This window comes from Lagenorhynchus albirostris, chromosome 16 (assembly GCF_949774975.1).
Source record: "Lagenorhynchus albirostris chromosome 16, mLagAlb1.1, whole genome shotgun sequence".
Lineage (NCBI taxonomy): Eukaryota > Metazoa > Chordata > Mammalia > Artiodactyla > Delphinidae > Lagenorhynchus > Lagenorhynchus albirostris.
This window is the reverse complement of record NC_083110.1, coordinates 57,841,437-57,859,090: the sequence shown is the minus strand read 5'-3', so window position 1 is coordinate 57,859,090 and position 17,654 is coordinate 57,841,437. Positions and strand designations below refer to the sequence as shown.

The 17,654-nt window shown below is 41.4% G+C and overlaps 1 protein-coding gene across 3 annotated transcripts in view; it reads left to right on the top strand.

Moving 5' to 3' along the window:
* The window catches only part of ARMH3 (armadillo like helical domain containing 3), a 168,072-nt gene that overhangs the window by 49,155 nt on the left and 101,263 nt on the right, over positions 1 to 17,654 (top strand). For all 3 annotated transcript variants that reach the window (XM_060126346.1, XM_060126347.1, XM_060126345.1), the window contains 5 exons: positions 1,606 to 1,664; positions 3,263 to 3,328; positions 4,826 to 4,895; positions 5,925 to 5,985; positions 10,959 to 11,047. In XM_060126346.1, the coding sequence (XP_059982329.1) occupies positions 1,606 to 1,664; positions 3,263 to 3,328; positions 4,826 to 4,895; positions 5,925 to 5,985; positions 10,959 to 11,047 (345 nt within the window). The remainder of the gene's footprint in view (positions 1 to 1,605; positions 1,665 to 3,262; positions 3,329 to 4,825; positions 4,896 to 5,924; positions 5,986 to 10,958; positions 11,048 to 17,654) is intronic.

Below are 17,654 nucleotides of genomic sequence, written 5' to 3'. Positions count from 1 at the left end.
AATGTCAGGTAGGAGCATCATCATTACTCTTTTGCACTGCCTATCACTGAGGAGAAGCAAATGTATTTCTTTGACCACACCCTCATTATGCCTTCTGATTGTCAGGTTTTAGTTGATAGATTCCATCTTTGAGGAAGTAACAGGTTAATGTCAGGGTGTGTACTGTTAGCTAACTTCTACAGCACTGTAATCCGTTAATAGATCCCTCCAGAATGGACTCTAGTCTGGGTCCCGTCAAAGCTAATTTGAAACATCATAAGCCATTTTTCTGGTTTGGATATGCTGGTATGACCTTTTTTTCTTTTTAAAAAATATTTATTTCTTTATCTGGCTTTGTCAGGTCTTAGTTGTGGCACGTGAGATATTTGTGTCGGCACGCGGGCTTCTCTCTAGTTGTGGTGCATGGGCTCTCTAGTTGTGGAGTGCGGGCTTAGTAGTTGTCACTCATGGGCTTAGTTGCCCTGCGGCATGTGGGATCTTAGTTCCCTGACCAGGGATCAAACCCCAGTCCTCTGCATTGGAAGGTGGATTCTTAACCACTGGACCACCAGGGAGTCCCAATGACCCTCTTTTTACCTCCATTTCACCCCTTCACCCACAAAGATCCCGGAAAGTAAAGAAGTTTTGATGGTTCTGGTAATTGGCAGTGATGGAGTAGCTCTTTCTGGGTCATTTGTTTGGGCTTAGAGCCCTGTTACTGAGGTTGCCTTCTTTTTTTTTTTTTTTTTTGCTGTACGCGGGCCTCTCACTGTTGTGGCCTCTCCCGTTGTGGAGCACAGGTTCTGGACGCTCAGGCTCAGGGGCCGTGGCTCACGAGCCCAGCTGCTCCGCGGCATGTGGGATCCTCCCGGACCGGGGCACGAACCCATGTCCCCTGCATCGGCAGGCGGACTCTCAACCACTGTGCCACCAGGGAAGCCCTGCCTTCTTTTTTAATAACAAGAATGTGAGTTCTGGGAGACCACAGACCTTTGTTTAGTTCAGTGCTATGTCTCTATTGCCTAGCACAGTGCCTGCCACATAGTAGGTACTAAATAAATATTTTAGAGTGAATAGCTTTGGCAGGAAGAAAAATGATCAGCTTATGGTCATAAGTAGTGTTCACAGTGCAAGGAGAAGCATGAGCTTGACCCTAGTCTCCAGTTAATTTCTTTCTGATTCATAGCCAGTTTGCTATGAACAGTTATAAAACTTTTCTAGATTTTGTGGTAGATGGGTAAAGGTGGTGGTGCTTTTAGCTAGTGGATGAGGAGGGGTGGGAAAGGGAATAGGTTTGATTATTCAGAAGCAAAGGGCTGATATGGAAACAAAGGGCATAGCCCTGACTTGGGCCATGGTATTAGTGACCATTACAATAATTGGATGGTTCTCAGGAAGATGGTTAGCTATCCATCAGACTACCAGGATACTTAGGAAAAAAATCTTATGGGGGAATTCTTTTGCCTAGAAGAAAAGCAAGGATTACTCTAGTAGAACCTTGATTTTCATTCATGAATTTTGTGGGGAGAGAAAGTGTGAATGTTCTTTTTGATGATACACATCTTTATTCTCTATAGAAACATGGTCTGGATGATTTAGAGAGAAGGGTTTATTTTTTCTTTTCAGATGAGCATCGGCTTCACAGTGGCAAACTCTGTCTGATTATCCTTACGTGTATTGCAGAGGTAGGTCTCACCAGCCTTCTGGTATTAGCTAATCTCTTAACAAAGTGCTGTCTCTTTCTGCGCTTCTTCCAAGTTCCTGTCCCCTGACTTTTAGAATCCCGAAGTTTAGGAGAGAAAATCTTCCCACTTTGTATTATCTCCTCCACTAGAATGTAAGCACCACTAGAATGTAAGCAATAGGCGGTACTTTGTCTTCTTCACCAGTGTATTCTTAGCGTCTGGCACATAGTAGGCTCAGTATTTACTGCATGACCTAATAATGAATTGTGATGTGATAACTGCTATAACTGGAATATTCTAGTTCTTTTTTTATTTTATTTTTTTAAGATTCTAGTTCTTCAGAGTTTGAAACTCTGAAGAGAGTTATACCTCTTCAGAGAAAACAGTCCTGCCCTTTTGAAACTGTTCATGTTGGGTCTTTTGCATTTAGCAAAATGAAAAAAGGAGCTCAGGTTTCTGTGGGGAGAGGTGGAGACAAAAGCCGAAGAGGGGCATTGGAAACTGAGTAAAGTGGGCTGATTGCAGTTTGATGAAGAACAAGAACCCGAGGGGAAAAAAGAAGAGATGCTTGGGCTTTGTAAGGAGACACTTTTGGTTGGATTAATTAGGCCTGAACTCACCCTAGATCTTGGTGGCAACACAGGTATGGCAGAAATTGAGTCAATTTAGAGCTAAATTTGTAGTTTCAGACTCCTCCTTCACTTACTCCTTACTCTGATCTTTTCTCTCCTAAGAAAAACAATTAAGGCGTGGTCCATGTGGAACAGAGATCTCTCTCAGTCTTTCCATTTTTATGTTCTTGGTGAAAAGATGACCTGCTTTTCACCAGGTTAGGGGTGAAGAGCTAGAAGAGCTGCTTATTAGCAGTGGAACTGGTGTAATTGCTTTTCAAAAATCTTTCTAAGAAAATCTTTAAAGGAGTTGTTTTTCACAAATGGTAACAGTTCCTAGGAATTGGAGTCTGTAGGCACATCAGATCTTCAGAAGAGATGTTGGGAAAGGGCCAAGGGATGTTTATTACTGATTCATGGTGAGAGGTTTTTGATTTTATATCAGTCTTCAGCAAAGCCAGGGAGAGACGGGGTCTTACCTACTGCCATGTTGCCTGTGTAAGCAGCTTTCTCTTGCTATGCCAAGCCCATTCCTGGTGGAGTGCAGACCTTTCTTCTTAATCGTAGATCCTCATGTGGGGCCTGCACATGTATCCTGCAATCCCTATGAAAACCTTCAAGCTGTCACAAACAGAGCAGGCTCCTTGGGCAGATGGGAAGGAAGAGAGAATAGGAAAACACAATCCTCTCAGCATTTGCCTCAAGTGCCTGTGCCTTAATTTTTATTGTTTGTAATTTGCTTAGAGACTTTTGGCCAGTTAGAGACACACTGGGAAATTACACCCAAGTGAAATCTCATGGCTTAAGTGGGGCTTGACATAAAGGCTCTAGGCTCATCCCATTACTCTCTAACTGGTCCTTGAAAGGAGTTCTTTAAGTCCTACAAATCCTTGGGCTTTAAGATTATAGATTATAGACAGATTATAAACTGAGTGTCTTAAGTATAGCACTCATTCCTTACTTTTAATCTGTTTTTATTTTTATTAGGATCAGTATGCCAATGCATTTTTGCATGATGACAACATGAATTTTCGAGTAAACTTACATAGAATGGTAAGTGTGACTTTTGCTTCTTGTTTTTTCTTAGAGGAATTTTTCTGCCAACACAAAATTGATCCTACTAGAACAAGTGTGGGTAGAAATTTATGCTAAAGGGCTCTTGCTTAACTGCTGTTCAGAAGACCCATACTGGTTGTTGGGATTTTTTGTGTGTGTCATGGAGGTGTTACCTGCTCAAGAGAGGGTGGAAAGATCCATAATCATATACCCATGGCAGTAATATTAGAATGTATCAGGGGACTTCCCTGGCAGTCCAGTGGTTAAGACTCTGCAGTTCCTCTGCAGGGGGCATGGGTTTGATCCCTGGTCGGGGAACTAAGATCCCACATGCCACCCAACGTGGCCAAAAACAAACAAACAAACAAACAAAAAACAAAAAGGGACTTCCCTGGTGGCACAGTGGTTAAGAATCCGCCTGCCAGTGCACGAGACATGGGTTTGATCCCTGGTCCGGGAAGATCCCACATGCCACGGAGCAACTAAGCCTGTGCGTCACAACTGCTGAGCTCGTGCGCCACAACTAATGAAGCCTGCGTGCCTAGAGCCCATGCTCCACAACAAGAGAAACCACCCCAATGAGAAGCACGCGCACCTCAACGAAGGGTAGCCCCTGCTTGCGGCAAGTAGAGGAAGCCCACACACAGCAGCGAAGACCCAACACAGCCAAAAGTAAATAAGTAAAATAAATAAATTTAAAAACAAACAAAAAAACCCCTCAAAAGTATATCTTGACTAGAGATATACTTTTATACAAGTATATACGAGATAGAATGTATCAGTAATGTAGATTTCAACAAGGAGATGGGCCTAAGCCTTTTGCTTTCAAAATGTAGTACGATCTTTGATTGGTTGATGCTAGATCCTGCTTTGATTTATTCATCTGAGAGGTGGGGGAAATAAGAGTATGAAGGATCAGGGAATTTCCTAAAACTTGGAGGTATGTTCAGAAATATCACATTGAGGTTTATATTAAAACTTTCTTAAAAAAAACACTTTTTTTTTAAACTGCTACTGTTGCTGCCTTTACACAGTCACATTTTCTTTTTTGAAAAATAAGTTTCTTTTTATTTATTTATTGGCTGTGCTGGGTCTTCGTTGCTGCGCACGGGCTTTCTCTAGTTGTGGTGAGCGGGGGCTACTCTTTGTTGCGGTGTGTGGGCTTCTCACTGTGGTGCCCTCTCTTGTTGCGGAGCACGGGCTCTAGGCACGCGGGCTTCAGTAGTTGTGGCACACAGGCTCAGTAGTTGTGGCTCACGGGCTCTAGAGCGCAGGCTCAGTAGTTGTGGTGCACGGGCTTAGTAGCTCCGCGGCATGTGGGATCTTCCCGGACCAGGGCTTGAACCCGTGTCCCCTGCATTGGCAGGCAGATTCTTAACCACTGCACCACCAGGGAAGCCCCCAGTAGTGATTTTATTTGCATGAAAAACATGATGGTAAGCCATTGGATGTTAGTTCAGATGTCTACTAGTTTCATTTCTTTTTTATGTGAAGCCTATGAGACACAGGAAGAAGGCAGCAGACAAGAACCTTCCCTGCCGTCCTTTGGTATGTGCAGTACTGGGTGAGTATCATCAAAATTGGCATGTTTCTGGGCCAGCGATAGGTTTTCATGATTAAGATGAGGGATAGATCCTGGTTGATGTGCGCTTCCTCCTCAGAGAAGAAGTTACTGGTTATGTTTCTTCCCTGGCCTAAGAAACCATGTTTCTTGTTGAGTTTGGTAAAGCAATCCCAAGGAGTATAATGCTCAATTAAAGGGTGCTCTTGTTCAAAGAAAAAGATCTTTGTAGGGAGACAAATGTCTAAGTCTAACCTTGATACATGATTTAAATTTGTAAACTGTCTTACACTTGATCAAGATTTCAAATTCTTCCCTCCCTTTCTTGGTCCAAATTGTGTGTCAGCTGGCCAGGAGGCTTAAAGTTCAAGGTTCAGGCATATAAAACTTCCTCTGAGTAAATTAAGCTGAGAGGAGGCTGACAGAGCTGACAGCTAAGGGGCTGTATTGTAGGTAATTTAGTCTGTCCAGAATTCTACATTTTTCTCAGGTAAATGATCTGAACTCTTAATGCCATGTCACCTGGGTATTCAGCCCTACCTCCTAAATCTACTTGATTTTAGAAACAATAATTAAGGCTATATAATATTAAGCCTCTATTGACCCAAAGCTCCTCAGACCATTTCAGTCAATACCTGTCAAACTGAGTGTGATAGGAAGACGAGATAGACTGACATAGCTTTAGAGTTTGAGTCTAATTACACGGATGTGATCCATAGTTTTTTTCTCTGCTTGCCTCATCACTTGGTTCTCAGAATATGATTTCCTTCTGGCATTTTGCATTAGTGTCATGGTATGAAATATCTGTACAATGAAATCTCCCTTGTATCTGAGTTTATTGGCAGGTCAAAGAATCCTCTGGAAGTAGGAGAGAACTAATTTTCTTTTTACCTTACAAGTGGCAGGTGGTGAAAGTGTTGCAAAAAGTGCCTTATATAAAATAAAGTGCACTGAGAAGGTTTTTTTCCCAGCCCAAAGGCAAGCAATGAATTTCATTCTGATTGATGTAATTTTTCTCTTTTTCCCATTCAGACCTGATGGTAGAGTTTATTGTAACACACATGATGAAGGAGTTTCCTATGGATCTCTATGTGTAAGTACCGTGGTTCATTTAATGTGTGCAAATCTGTTTTATAGAATGGAGTGATGGGAAGTTTAATAGTCACAAAATTTTTATGTACACTTCAGGAAAAGCACATTTATGTGCGGAGAAGTGTCAGGGAGTGTTTTATGGCCTGTTTTATACATTTTTCCAGAAGGGGGGAAAAGTACAAACTATGTATCTTCATTATCACTTTTAGGCACACTGCATGAAGAACAGGGCTGATGCGTTGAAGCAGTGATCATAGCTGACTCCTTTATCCAAGGATATGGAATACTAGCAGACCACTTAGTCATCCCTGGGCTTTGGCATCAAAGGAGTCAGCAGTATTTAAAAGATATGGAAAGGCCAGAGGGATAGATCTTTTGGTTCATTCTTAGCCTACATTGTACTAGCCACATAGTCAGAACTCTGCTAGCTAGGCAGATTATGTATATAGTGGCCAGGCTGGGAGATTCCTGCCTCCTGAGGAGATCTGATTGTCTGTCACAATTCTTTACAACCAGTATAACTAGAGATGACTGAAAATCTTCATATTTTAATAAAGTTTAAGCCTTTAGGCTTTCTCTCTTCTTTGGTATTTCAGCATTCTTCTTATCATCAGTGCCTAACAGCTGTGCCATGTTAGTGTGATCTCAAATATATGTATTATCTTTATTCCTTAAAATGCATCTGAATTCAATCTGACAACAGAATTAGTACCTCCACTTTTTTGAGTAAGAGGAAGTTTGGTGCACAGCAAGCTTAGTGTACCTCATTCCAATGCTAGGCCTGGGATCTAGGGAGATATGAAAGATTTTACTCTGACTAGAGTAGATCTCCAGCTTTTTAGACTGTTTGTAGGCTACATATTTTTGGTTTCCTAGATATGAAATAATGATACAAATTTTACTTTTAGGTAAGTAGGTTGTGGTTTGCATTTTTCCATATCTTTTGGGTGTTTAAAAGTTAGTCTGAAAAAAAAAAAAAGTTAGTCTGATCCTTTATTTCAACTCAAAGACCATGAAAAGCTGCTTTTTTTTTTTTTATAACACTTACCAGATGAGTTTTCTGCTTGGTTTAGATAGGATCGCTGAACATCAGTACCTCAGGGATCAGATTTGTTTTGCTACAGATTATATTTTTAGCTTGTTTATCTAATGTTCTAGTTCTAGGATATGCTCTTTATGTTGTAGTATATTATTATAGTCTTAGTTTTCTCATTTTCCAGGCAAGGAAACTGAGGCTCTGGAGGTTGGGTTGTTCTGTTAGTAAGCACCATTGCCTGGACTTGAACCCAAAGTTTCTTACAGTAAATCCTAAGCTGTTCCCACCCCTTCTCAGGTGTATTATCTATTGCTATGTAACAAACTACTTCAAAACATAGGGGTTTAAAACAAACATTTACTACCTCATAGTTTTTGTGGCTCAGAAATCCTAGCAGCTTAGCTGGGTAGTTTGGGCATAGGGTTTGGCAGAGGCTGCAGTTAGTGTGTTAGCTTTACTGGGGCTCTACTGGGCTGTACTGGGGCTGGAGAATTGCTTCCAAGCTCACTTACATGGTTGTTGGTAAATCTCAGTTCCTTGCCATGTGGGCCTCTCCATAGGGTTGCTTGACATGGCAGCTGGCTTTCTTCAAAGCAAGTAATCCAAGAGAGAAAGAGAAGAGTGAGAGCCCAGGATGGAAGCTATAATGCCTTTTATAACTTAATCTCAAATGACATGCCATTTCTGTTGGTCATACAGACCAAGCCTAATACAATGTGGGAGGAGACTCCATAAGGTTGTGAATGCCAGGAGGTGGGGACCATTGGGGGCCATCTTGCAGGCCGGCTACCACAGTTACCTACCTAGTTGAGTTGCATCACCAAGATTCAAACTCAAGTCTGTCTGACCCCAGAGGCTGTACTCTTTCTTAACTACTACTATGATAAATGACAAAGGAAAGATTTGTACAGGGTGACTAATGCTCACTGGGGCATCAAAGGGGGCTGTGTTTGACCTGAGTCATGAAGAAACAATAGGAGTTTTCTATGCAGAGGAGTGGGGGAGGGACATCCCAAGCAGGGGACCAGCATGTTCAAAAGCTTGGAGACTTGAAAGTGTGGCATGTTTGGAGAATAGAAAGTAATTCAGGAGGATTAGAGTGTAGGGTACATGGAGGAAGGATAAGAGAGTAGAAAAAATGTTACCTGATTTAAGTGGATGATGGGTGTAACAGTTGAAGATGAGGATGGCATGATAAGACTGTGTATTCAGTACTTAGAGTTACGGTATGTCACTGTCCACCCAAACCCTCACATCTCAGCCAGTGAACCTGATCTACACTAAATATTTTAACTCCCTCTCCCCAGTAGTTCCTGCCTTTTTTTGTTTTGCCTTGCTTTCTCAGTTGTTTTTCCACCTGCTTCCTAATTGAATGTCCTGAGGTTAGGGAAGATGGAGAAGATAACAAGCTGACAGAGCCTGGGCAGAAGTTCCTACCCTTAGGCTGAATTCACTTTCTTCATTACTACCCATGGGCATATTTCCATATCTCCCTCCCCCAACTTCCAGTCTTCTTTCCAGTTTTTGACATTTGGAGCATCAAGTCCTTTTTAGGTGAACTTATCTGCTCCGAGCTGGGCATCAGGCCAGCTTGCTGCTCTCACTTCTCATTATGTACTGCTTTTCAGCAACATACAGCGCAATGAGAAATTGAAAGCAAAATGAATTTCTACCATTTCAGATAAGTGTATAATCTTCCTGGTGAAATATGAAGAAATATGGAGCATGGAAACACTTAATACTCAAGTCAGAATCTGTGTCAGAAACGAAATAGTCTCATATCTGTGTATGAATGCTGTAGGTAAAGTAATAATGGGGGGAGGTGCTTATACGAAAAAAAAAGAGAGAAAAGTCTTGCCTGGAGCAGTAAGAGGTAGGAAAACCCAACAAATGAATTTCCTCTTCTGGATGTCTACTCTGTGATTCTTGCCGCCACTCCCACTGCTGGCCCAGGATTTGGGAGTTAGGGGAAATAGTCTCTGGGGAGAGTAAACTCTCCTTTAAGTTACTCTTACATGGAAAACTTGGACTCCTTCTAATCAGGGATTCTCTGTGGGTAGAGACTTCAGTGGACCCCACAAGAAGATTTCAGGTTAAAATGGAACTGTCTTGTGTTGAAATAGGAAACCACTACATGCATAAAAGAAACACCCTAAGCAGTCAGCTTAGAGTCATTCAGCCAGTATATATATATATTTATATATATATATATTTAAATATATATTTTAAATTATTTATTTATTTGGCTGTGCTGGGTCTTAGTTGCCACATGTGGGATCTTCGTTGCAGCATGCGGGATCTTTAATTGCGGCATGTGGGATCTTTTAGTTGCAGCATGTGGGATCTAGTTCCCTGACCAGGGATTGAACCCAGGCCACCTGCATTGGAAGCGTGGAGTCTTGACCACTGGACCACCAGGGAAGTCCCCAGAACTGAATTTTTAATTTAACTTTTAATGTAAATAAAATTTACATTTTGTTTAAAATTTAATTTATATTAAAAACAAATTTAAATAGATCTAAAGACTTAAGGTCTTTAATTTTATGTTTTTGCATCCTATGTCTGCAATTTCGAATGGAGTAGTCTAATTTTGGTCTAGTGGTGCCTCCTTCCTCTCAGGAAAGACACTCAAGGGAATGGTATCAGTAGTGCCTAATTGAATATTGACCTATATGTGGTTATAGCTCCCTTTTCCTAGTGATAGGGGGAATTAGCACAAGCAGTGTGTGTGGGATGGGGAGGGGGGATTTTTTTTTAACACCTTTATTGGAGTATAATTGCTTTACAATGATGTATGGTTTCTGCTTTATAACAAAGTGAATCAGCTATACATATACATATATCTCCATATGTCTTCCCTCTTATGTCTCCCTCCCATCCTCCCTATCCCACCCCTCTAGGTGGTCACAAAGCACCGAGCTGATCTCCTTGTGCTATGCGGCTGCTTCCCACTAGCTATCTGTTTTACATTTGGTAGTGTGTATATGTCCATGCCACTATCTCACTTCGTCCCAGCTTACCCTTCCCCCTTCCCAGGTCCTCACATCCATTCTCTACGTCTGTGTCTTTATTCCTGTCCTGCCCCTAGGTTCATCAGAACCAGTTTTTTTTTTTTTTTTTAGATTCCATATATATGTGTTAGCATACGGTATTTGTTTTTCTCTTTCTGACTTACTTCACTCTATATGACAAACTCTAGGGTCCATCCACCTCACTACAAATAACACAATTTCGTTTCTTTTTCTGGCTGAGTAATATTCCATTGTATATATGTGCCACATCTTCTTTATCCATTCATCTGTTGATGGACACTTAGGTTGCCTCCATGTCCTGGCTATTGTAAATAGAGCTGCAGTGAACATTGTGGTGCATGACTCTTTTTTGAATTATGGTTTTCTCAGGGTATATGCTCAGTAGTGGGATTGCTATGTCATATGGTAGTTCTATTTTTAGTTGTTGTTTTTTTTTTGCCGTACGCGGGCCTCTCGCTGTTGTGGCCTCTCCCGTTGCGGAGCACAGGCTCCGGATGCGCAGGCTCAGTGGCCATGGCTCATGGGCCCAGCCTCTCCGCGGCATGTGGGATCTTCCCAGACCAGGGCACGAACCCATGTTCCCTGCATCGGCAGGCGGACTCTCAACCACTGCGCCACCAGGGAAGCCCTATTTTTAGTTTTTTAAGGAACCTCCATACTGTTCTCCATAGTGGCTGTATCAATTTACATTCCCACCAACAGTGCAAGAGGGTTCCCTTTTTGGGCAGGGGGGATTTATCTACCAGAAAGCTGCAGGTAGAAGTTCATTTCTTTCCCATGTGTACAGATTCATATCCAGTGTCTTTTGTGGCCTTAGCAAAAGCTGCCTCATTAAAGAAAGGGTATCTGTGGTGAGTTGCACCATATTTTTAGGCTTATTCCAGTTTTTCTCTTTTTCTCTTACAGGCGCTGCATTCAGGTAGTACATAAACTACTTTGCTATCAGAAGAAGTGTAGAGTACGCCTGCATTATACCTGGCGGGAACTATGGTCAGGTAACTTTCTCTTTTGAATTCATCCTCTTTTCCTATATCTTTTTTTTTTTTAACAAATTTATTTATTTATTTGTGGCTGCACTGGGTCTTCGTCATTGCACATGGGCTTTCTCTAGTTGCGGCGAGCGGGCTTCTCATTGCAGTGGCTTCTCTTGTTGCAGATCACAGGCTCTAGGCGCGTGGGCTTCCGTAGTTGTGGCACGCGGGCTCAGTAGTTGTGGCTCATGGGCCCTAGAGCGCAGGCTCAGTAGTTGTGGCGCACGGGCTTAGTTGCTCTGAAGCATGTGGGATCTTCCCAGACCAGGGCTCAAACCCGTGTCCCCTGCATTGGCAGGTGGATTCCTAACCACTGCACCACCAGGGAAGCCCCTTCCTATATCTTGTATGAACCCCTAGGCCTGGGCACAAGCTGAATTTTTTTAAAAAACTTTTTAGTTTGTTTAGGATGCTTCTATTTTCAACTCTTCTTTTTGTCATTTCAGCCTTGTTCTAATCCAAACCTGGCCATGTCACATACCATTATTTCATACTTTGTCTTGTTCCTTCTCCTCCCTGTAATTTTTGTCTGCTGGTAGAAACAAATATTTGAGTTCCATTGATTCTTCCAATGAGGAGTCAGTACAAACTTGGATTCTCCCTTGGTTCCATTTGGTAGCAGCATATGGACTATAGGGAGGCTTCTGTGTGTTTCCTCAGGATGAGTAATCTCAGGAGGAATGTCTTAGGGAGAGGAGGTGGGGAGGGGGTGGAGAGATGGGGGGAATCCTGTTCTTTGTGTTATATCTGGCATTATTACTGTTTACAGACAGTGTCAATTTTACCACTCCTCCTGTGCCAGAGACAAAAACAGCAAATTAGTGTTTACTTTTGTCTTTGTATCCATTTGGTAGCTCAGTAAAGTCACTCCACCCCTGTAGGAGGGAAGTGGCTCTTCTCTAAGGGTACAATTAATGCTGGCTTGCCACCCATTTCTTTTGTGCAACTAAATTGGAGGTTTCAGAAAAGCAGAGGAGACATTTTTCCTGAGGCATTTGCTTGCTGATAGGTCCTGTGGCTTTTGTGACCTGATGGTACAATAAAGTCTTCTCCAGATGATTATAGTGGTAAATTGTTGCCCCACCCTTGGGAGAGCTTCTCTGTATTCTGAGCAGACAAGGGTGTGTTAGTGTCAGAGGCTTTATGAGAAATGGGTCAGTAACCCCACACCCTCCCATGGAATTCATCTCACTTGTTGTGACACATGGTTTCCTCCCAACCCAATTTGGCTTTCTAAATTTAGTCCTTCATAATGGAAAGTAGAGATCTTTAATTAATGGATTAGCAAGTTTTTTGCAGTTACTGCCTATGGTGGTGAAGGGGGAGTAGGAGAATAACAGTAAGTGGCAATAGTGGCATTTTGATATTTTAGGAGAAGAGTATGATTATGTGAGAGTTTGAAATTGAGGGAATGTCAGAAGAGCTAAAGAGAGATCAAAAGAGATTGAAATGACTAAAGTTAGTAGAATTTCTTAGGTCAGAACAGTGCTTTTTAATATTAAGGACTATTTGGTTGCCTATGGATAGTTGTATGATTATTAGGTTCTAAAAATTTAGGATTAAAGAGAAAACAAAAATGATGCAAATCTCTGGATATTGGTATAATTGTAGGACTTATAGCAAGTACAAATGGTTTATGTCTATAACTGGGATGAAGTTATACATTGTACTAAAGAGTTGGTGGTAGTTATTATTTCTGCCTGCCTTTGATCCTCTTCTGGTTTTATTTTCTATTTAATTCTATTTTCTTTTCTTTCTATGCTAGCCACCCTGTCTCTGGCCCCTGGGATCTCTCTGGCTTTTCTCCTATCCTCTTCATCTGTTGTCCTCTTCCTCATTGTCCTGTTGTTGCCTTTTCCATTGCATTCTCCCATTCACTCTGGTCTGTCTCCCTGGGGCCCAGGGCTTTCCATTATTCTCCTACCACCACCTTGCATTCTGTCCTTTGTGCTATTGTTGTCATACATTTTACTTTTACATATGTCATGAACCCCAAGATACATTTCTGTCATTGTTATTTAAAGAGGCAATTATCTTTTAAAGAGATAAAGAAGTGTCTTTTATATTTATCTTTTCTGGATCTTAGCATTCACTAACCTAGCTAGAAAACTATGAGGCAAGAGAGCATTCTTTATCCTATGTTGGTCAGTTGACTTTATTTCTTTGAGTACTTTATGTCGTGTTCAGCTCTATGTATAATTATTTGCTATCTTGGGACTTCCCTGGCAGTCCAGTGGTTACGACTTTGCCTTCCAATGAAGGGAGTGCGGGTTCGATCCCTGGTTGGGGAGCTAAGATCCCACATGCCTCCGAGCCAAAAAACCAAAACATAAAAAAAACAAAACCTAAAACATTAAAAAAAAAAACAGAAGCAACATTGTAACAAATTCAGTAAAGACTTAAAAAAAAATTATTTGCCACCTCAAGACTGACTGATTGGCATTCTAAGGCCCTTGATACTTTGAGAAGAGGTGTATATGAGTGTCATTGATGAGAGTTGGATGGCTGCTTTTTCCTAAGGCATAGGCATTTGTACTAGAGTTCTTTGCCAAGTGAGGTTAGCTCCTTTTCCTACATAGACTGGGTGAGCCCTCCTGGAACCTGGCTCCCTGTGTTCATACATGGAGTATATACAGTGAGATGCAGAGCAGCAGGTGTTAAGGAAAGCTGCAAAATACTAGACTACATCTGATGCATCAGAGCCTATAGTAATGTATAATATTGCAGTCAGTGAATATAAATGTGGCTGTGGAGGACCCACCCACTCCTTGGCTGGTACTGCCCCTCATATGTTGGCTTGCCCGTGTTTTCACTCTTTCTTTGCCTTCTAGACTTATGGATTTGAGGGAGGTGTGTGAAACTCATCATGGCAAATATGCTTATGCGTACAGATGCTTGCCCATACATGTGCTGCAAACATTAGTTGAATTATACTTATAAATAAAACTGGTAGGGCATGTGTTGTTAGGTAAGACACACGGGAGACCTAGGGTGTCTAGGAAGCAGTGGACTGGGGTGCAGATGCCTTTTGTTATTTGGAATGGGGGCGTTTAGTCTCACTGCACTTTGAGTGGTGATTTTTATTCTTATACTGTTTGACTACAGTACCTCTTTGTTATTGGGGAGGTAGCCAGAGGTCCCCCTCCAAATTCCCATATGGAATTCGCAGGCTTGGTTTTATGGATGAGGAGGAGCCAGCTGTATTAGTTGGGGGTTTAATCCTGCCTGATATGTTGGTTTTATAGATATAATCCGTGACCTACTCCCTGCCGCCACTGTCTATTTATATGATGCCTGTCACCATGGTATCTGAGTACGTGCAGAAATATATTTAGACTAACCTCAACTTGAATATAGAAAGGAAGAAGTCTTGCCTTTCTCATTGCCCTATTTTCAGCAGTCACTATTTTCCACCAAGTTAAGGAAAGTTCAAAAGCTCTTCTCTGACCTCTAGGCTACCCAGATCTCCTATTTTGAGTAAAAGGTTAGGTTTTAAAACTCTCCTCTGATAAGACAGGAGAGTTGAGTCAGGTAACTGAGTTTTAGGGTAAGATCCTAGTGAAATAGTTCTTTACCTTGGAGAATATAATGAAAGATATGATCTTTGCATCCGGAAAAATGTCCATTTGCACATAAATATTTTGCATATAATTTCAGAGAGTTCATGGACCTTCTTCTGAAGCCCATCCATGTTCCCATGTTAAGAATCCTGTCTTAATTTTAGGTTCCATGGCCTCCCAATTCTGTTTTCACAGAACATCTTAGTACTTGGTTAAATAGTTTTTCTTTATTTACTGACTGTGCTGCATTCCTCCTGCAAACTTTAGCTTAGTATTTTCTCTCAACTTCTGGAGGCTAAAGACCTTGTTAGTCACTATGTTTTGTTTCCTACACAGGAAACAAACACACTATGTGTGTTTCCTATACATTCCTGCAGAACTTTGGGCTTCTATTTGAGCATATCACATTGTTTTGCTAGGTTTGCATATGTCTGTACAATGATTTGCTTAAATATCTATCTTTCCTCTTAAAAAAAATTCCTGGAGGGCAGGGCCTGTGTTTTAATCATTGTTTTATTCCTAGCACACTACTTGGCTTGTAATAGGGGCTCAGAAGACATTTGAATGAATAAATGATGGATGCATGAGTATGTAGAATTTCCATTAATGATGAATCAGCATTCTCTTAAAGCAGCACAATGTTGTGTTTGGACCTCAAAAAAAAATTAGGATATTTGTTGTCATGTATCTTTTTCTTTCTTTTTAACATCTTTATTGGAGTATAATTGCTTTACAATGCTATGTCAGTTTCTGCTGTATAACGAAGTGAATCAGCTCTATGTATACATATATCCCCATATCTCCTCCCTCTTGCATCTCCCTCCCACCCTCCCTATTTCACCCCTCTAGGTGGTCACAAAGCACAGAGCTGATCTCCCTGTGCTATGCAGCTGCTTCCCACTAGCTATCTATCTTACATTTGGTAGTGTGTATATGTCAGTGCTACTCTCTCACTTCTTCCCACCTTTTGTGGGTTTTTTTTTTTTTTGCGGTACGCGGGCCTCTCACTGTTGTGGCCTCTCCCGTTGCGGAGCACAGGCTCCGGACGCGCAGGCTCAGCGGCCATGGCTCACGGGCCCAGCCGCTCTGCAGCATGTGGGATCTTCCCGGACTGGGGCATGAACCCATGTACCCTGCACTGGCAGGTGGACTCTCAACCACTGCGCCACCAGGGAAGCCCCTTCCCACCTTTTTATTTGAGTTGTTGTTGTAAAAGGGAGCAGTGATAATTTCTCTTTCCTTTGTCTCTTTCTTCCTTACCTACAGATAGATGGATTGCTTTTAACCAAGTGAAAGTGGAAACTTAGATGGTTTCTAAGCCATTAACCAAGCAATGAGCAGAATGTTTAGAGGGAAGCATGTAGTTGTTAGAGAGGGAAATACTTGAACAGAACTTCATGGAGTCAGCTTATTTTACTTCCACTGCAGGCAGAAGGGGCATTGGGGAGGCAGCCTGCATTTAAATAGTGTAGCTTTCCACAGTCTGAAAACATGGGTTGATTTAAAGGCAGGTTTATATTGGCGTTTTATATTTGGCAATTTATCTATGGATCACAGTCCTTACCCTTTCCCTCTGCTGCATCTCTGGGTGATAAGTCATTATTTTTATCACCATTTGTTGGAGAATGTATAGAAGGATAAGTGACTTGCTAAGGATCATGGAACAAGACACTAAACAGAGTCATGATTAGAACTTCGAGTTTCTGACTCCTAAGCTCAGAAGCAGACCACTAGGCAACATTTGCCTCCCTGCAGAAAGAGGGGCCCCCAAAGCCCCCAAAACAATCTGTTCAGCTTCACTGTGCTAAACAGCATCCAAAGCATTCACAGCTTTGTGAAAAAGAGAGAAACTGTACATGGCCTGACCTTTCAGATACCTACTGGGAAAAATAGAAAACCCAGAGGGTGTCACAACTTTCTGGATCCAGCTGGCACTCTCATCACTGACAGAAGCCTATGATTTCATGGTTAGGTACACCTTGAGACTGGGAATTGAGAGCCTTTCATTGGGAGCTTGTTATACTGTAGTTGTTGTTATACAGGATTGAAAATTATCAAGAGAAAGACTGACCTGAGCTGTAGATTTCTTTGGCAGTTCTTGAATAGGTATAGCTTTGACAGATTGCCAACCCCTCCTGATTTGGGGAGACTATCCTTTGAGTTTTTAATTGTCTGCTTCTTTTAGTTTAGTTACTTTTTTAAACTTTTTATTTTGATATAATTATAGACTCACAGGAAGTTGCAAAAATAGTACAGAGAGTTCTTGTACCCTTCACCCAGCTTCCTCCAATGGTGATATCTTATATAACTCTATAATATTGTTTCTTTGAGTTTTGAAGAGGGTATCCAGGTGGGAAAGAACATAGCAGTAAACAGAGTATATGGGAAGAGGAATTTTGGCAGCTGTTATTGCTATTTTGTTCTTAAAATTGCTTTTTAAATTGTTCTTCCTATTTCCCCCAAATTTTCTCTGATTTAGGGGAATATGTTACAAGATGTATTCTAGGCTTGGTGTGCCTAATTAAGACTGCTCTAGCTTCCATGTGCAAAAGCATGGAGGCTTCTTTCTTCTGTGGATAATCAGTTCCTCTCAAAATTAGAATGTTCTAATATAGGGTCATTAGAAGGTATTTCTCTCTTTTCATAATTTTGTTATAAAGATTCTGTATAGCAGTGTACAAAGCCCCAGGATTGAAAAAGAATGCCAGGAAACCATTTTTTCCTTCAAATCATCACATTTGGCTAAATCCAAAATTTATACTATTTTGAATCTTTCTCTTAGAAACTTGGCAAAAGCAAAAGATAAGAATTTCCAACAAGTTTAGCTTGTTAGAGGGAGAAAAAGATTCCCACCTAAAAGCCCCTTAAAAGAGTGAGAAATCTCTGTTCTTTTCTCTGCACATGAAGGCACTTCCTATCCAGAGAAATGTCACCTCTCATAGGCCCATTAGCATCTTGTCAACTAAAAGAGGCAGAGGAAAGAATAGTTGTACTTTTGTTGCTCTGTCTGT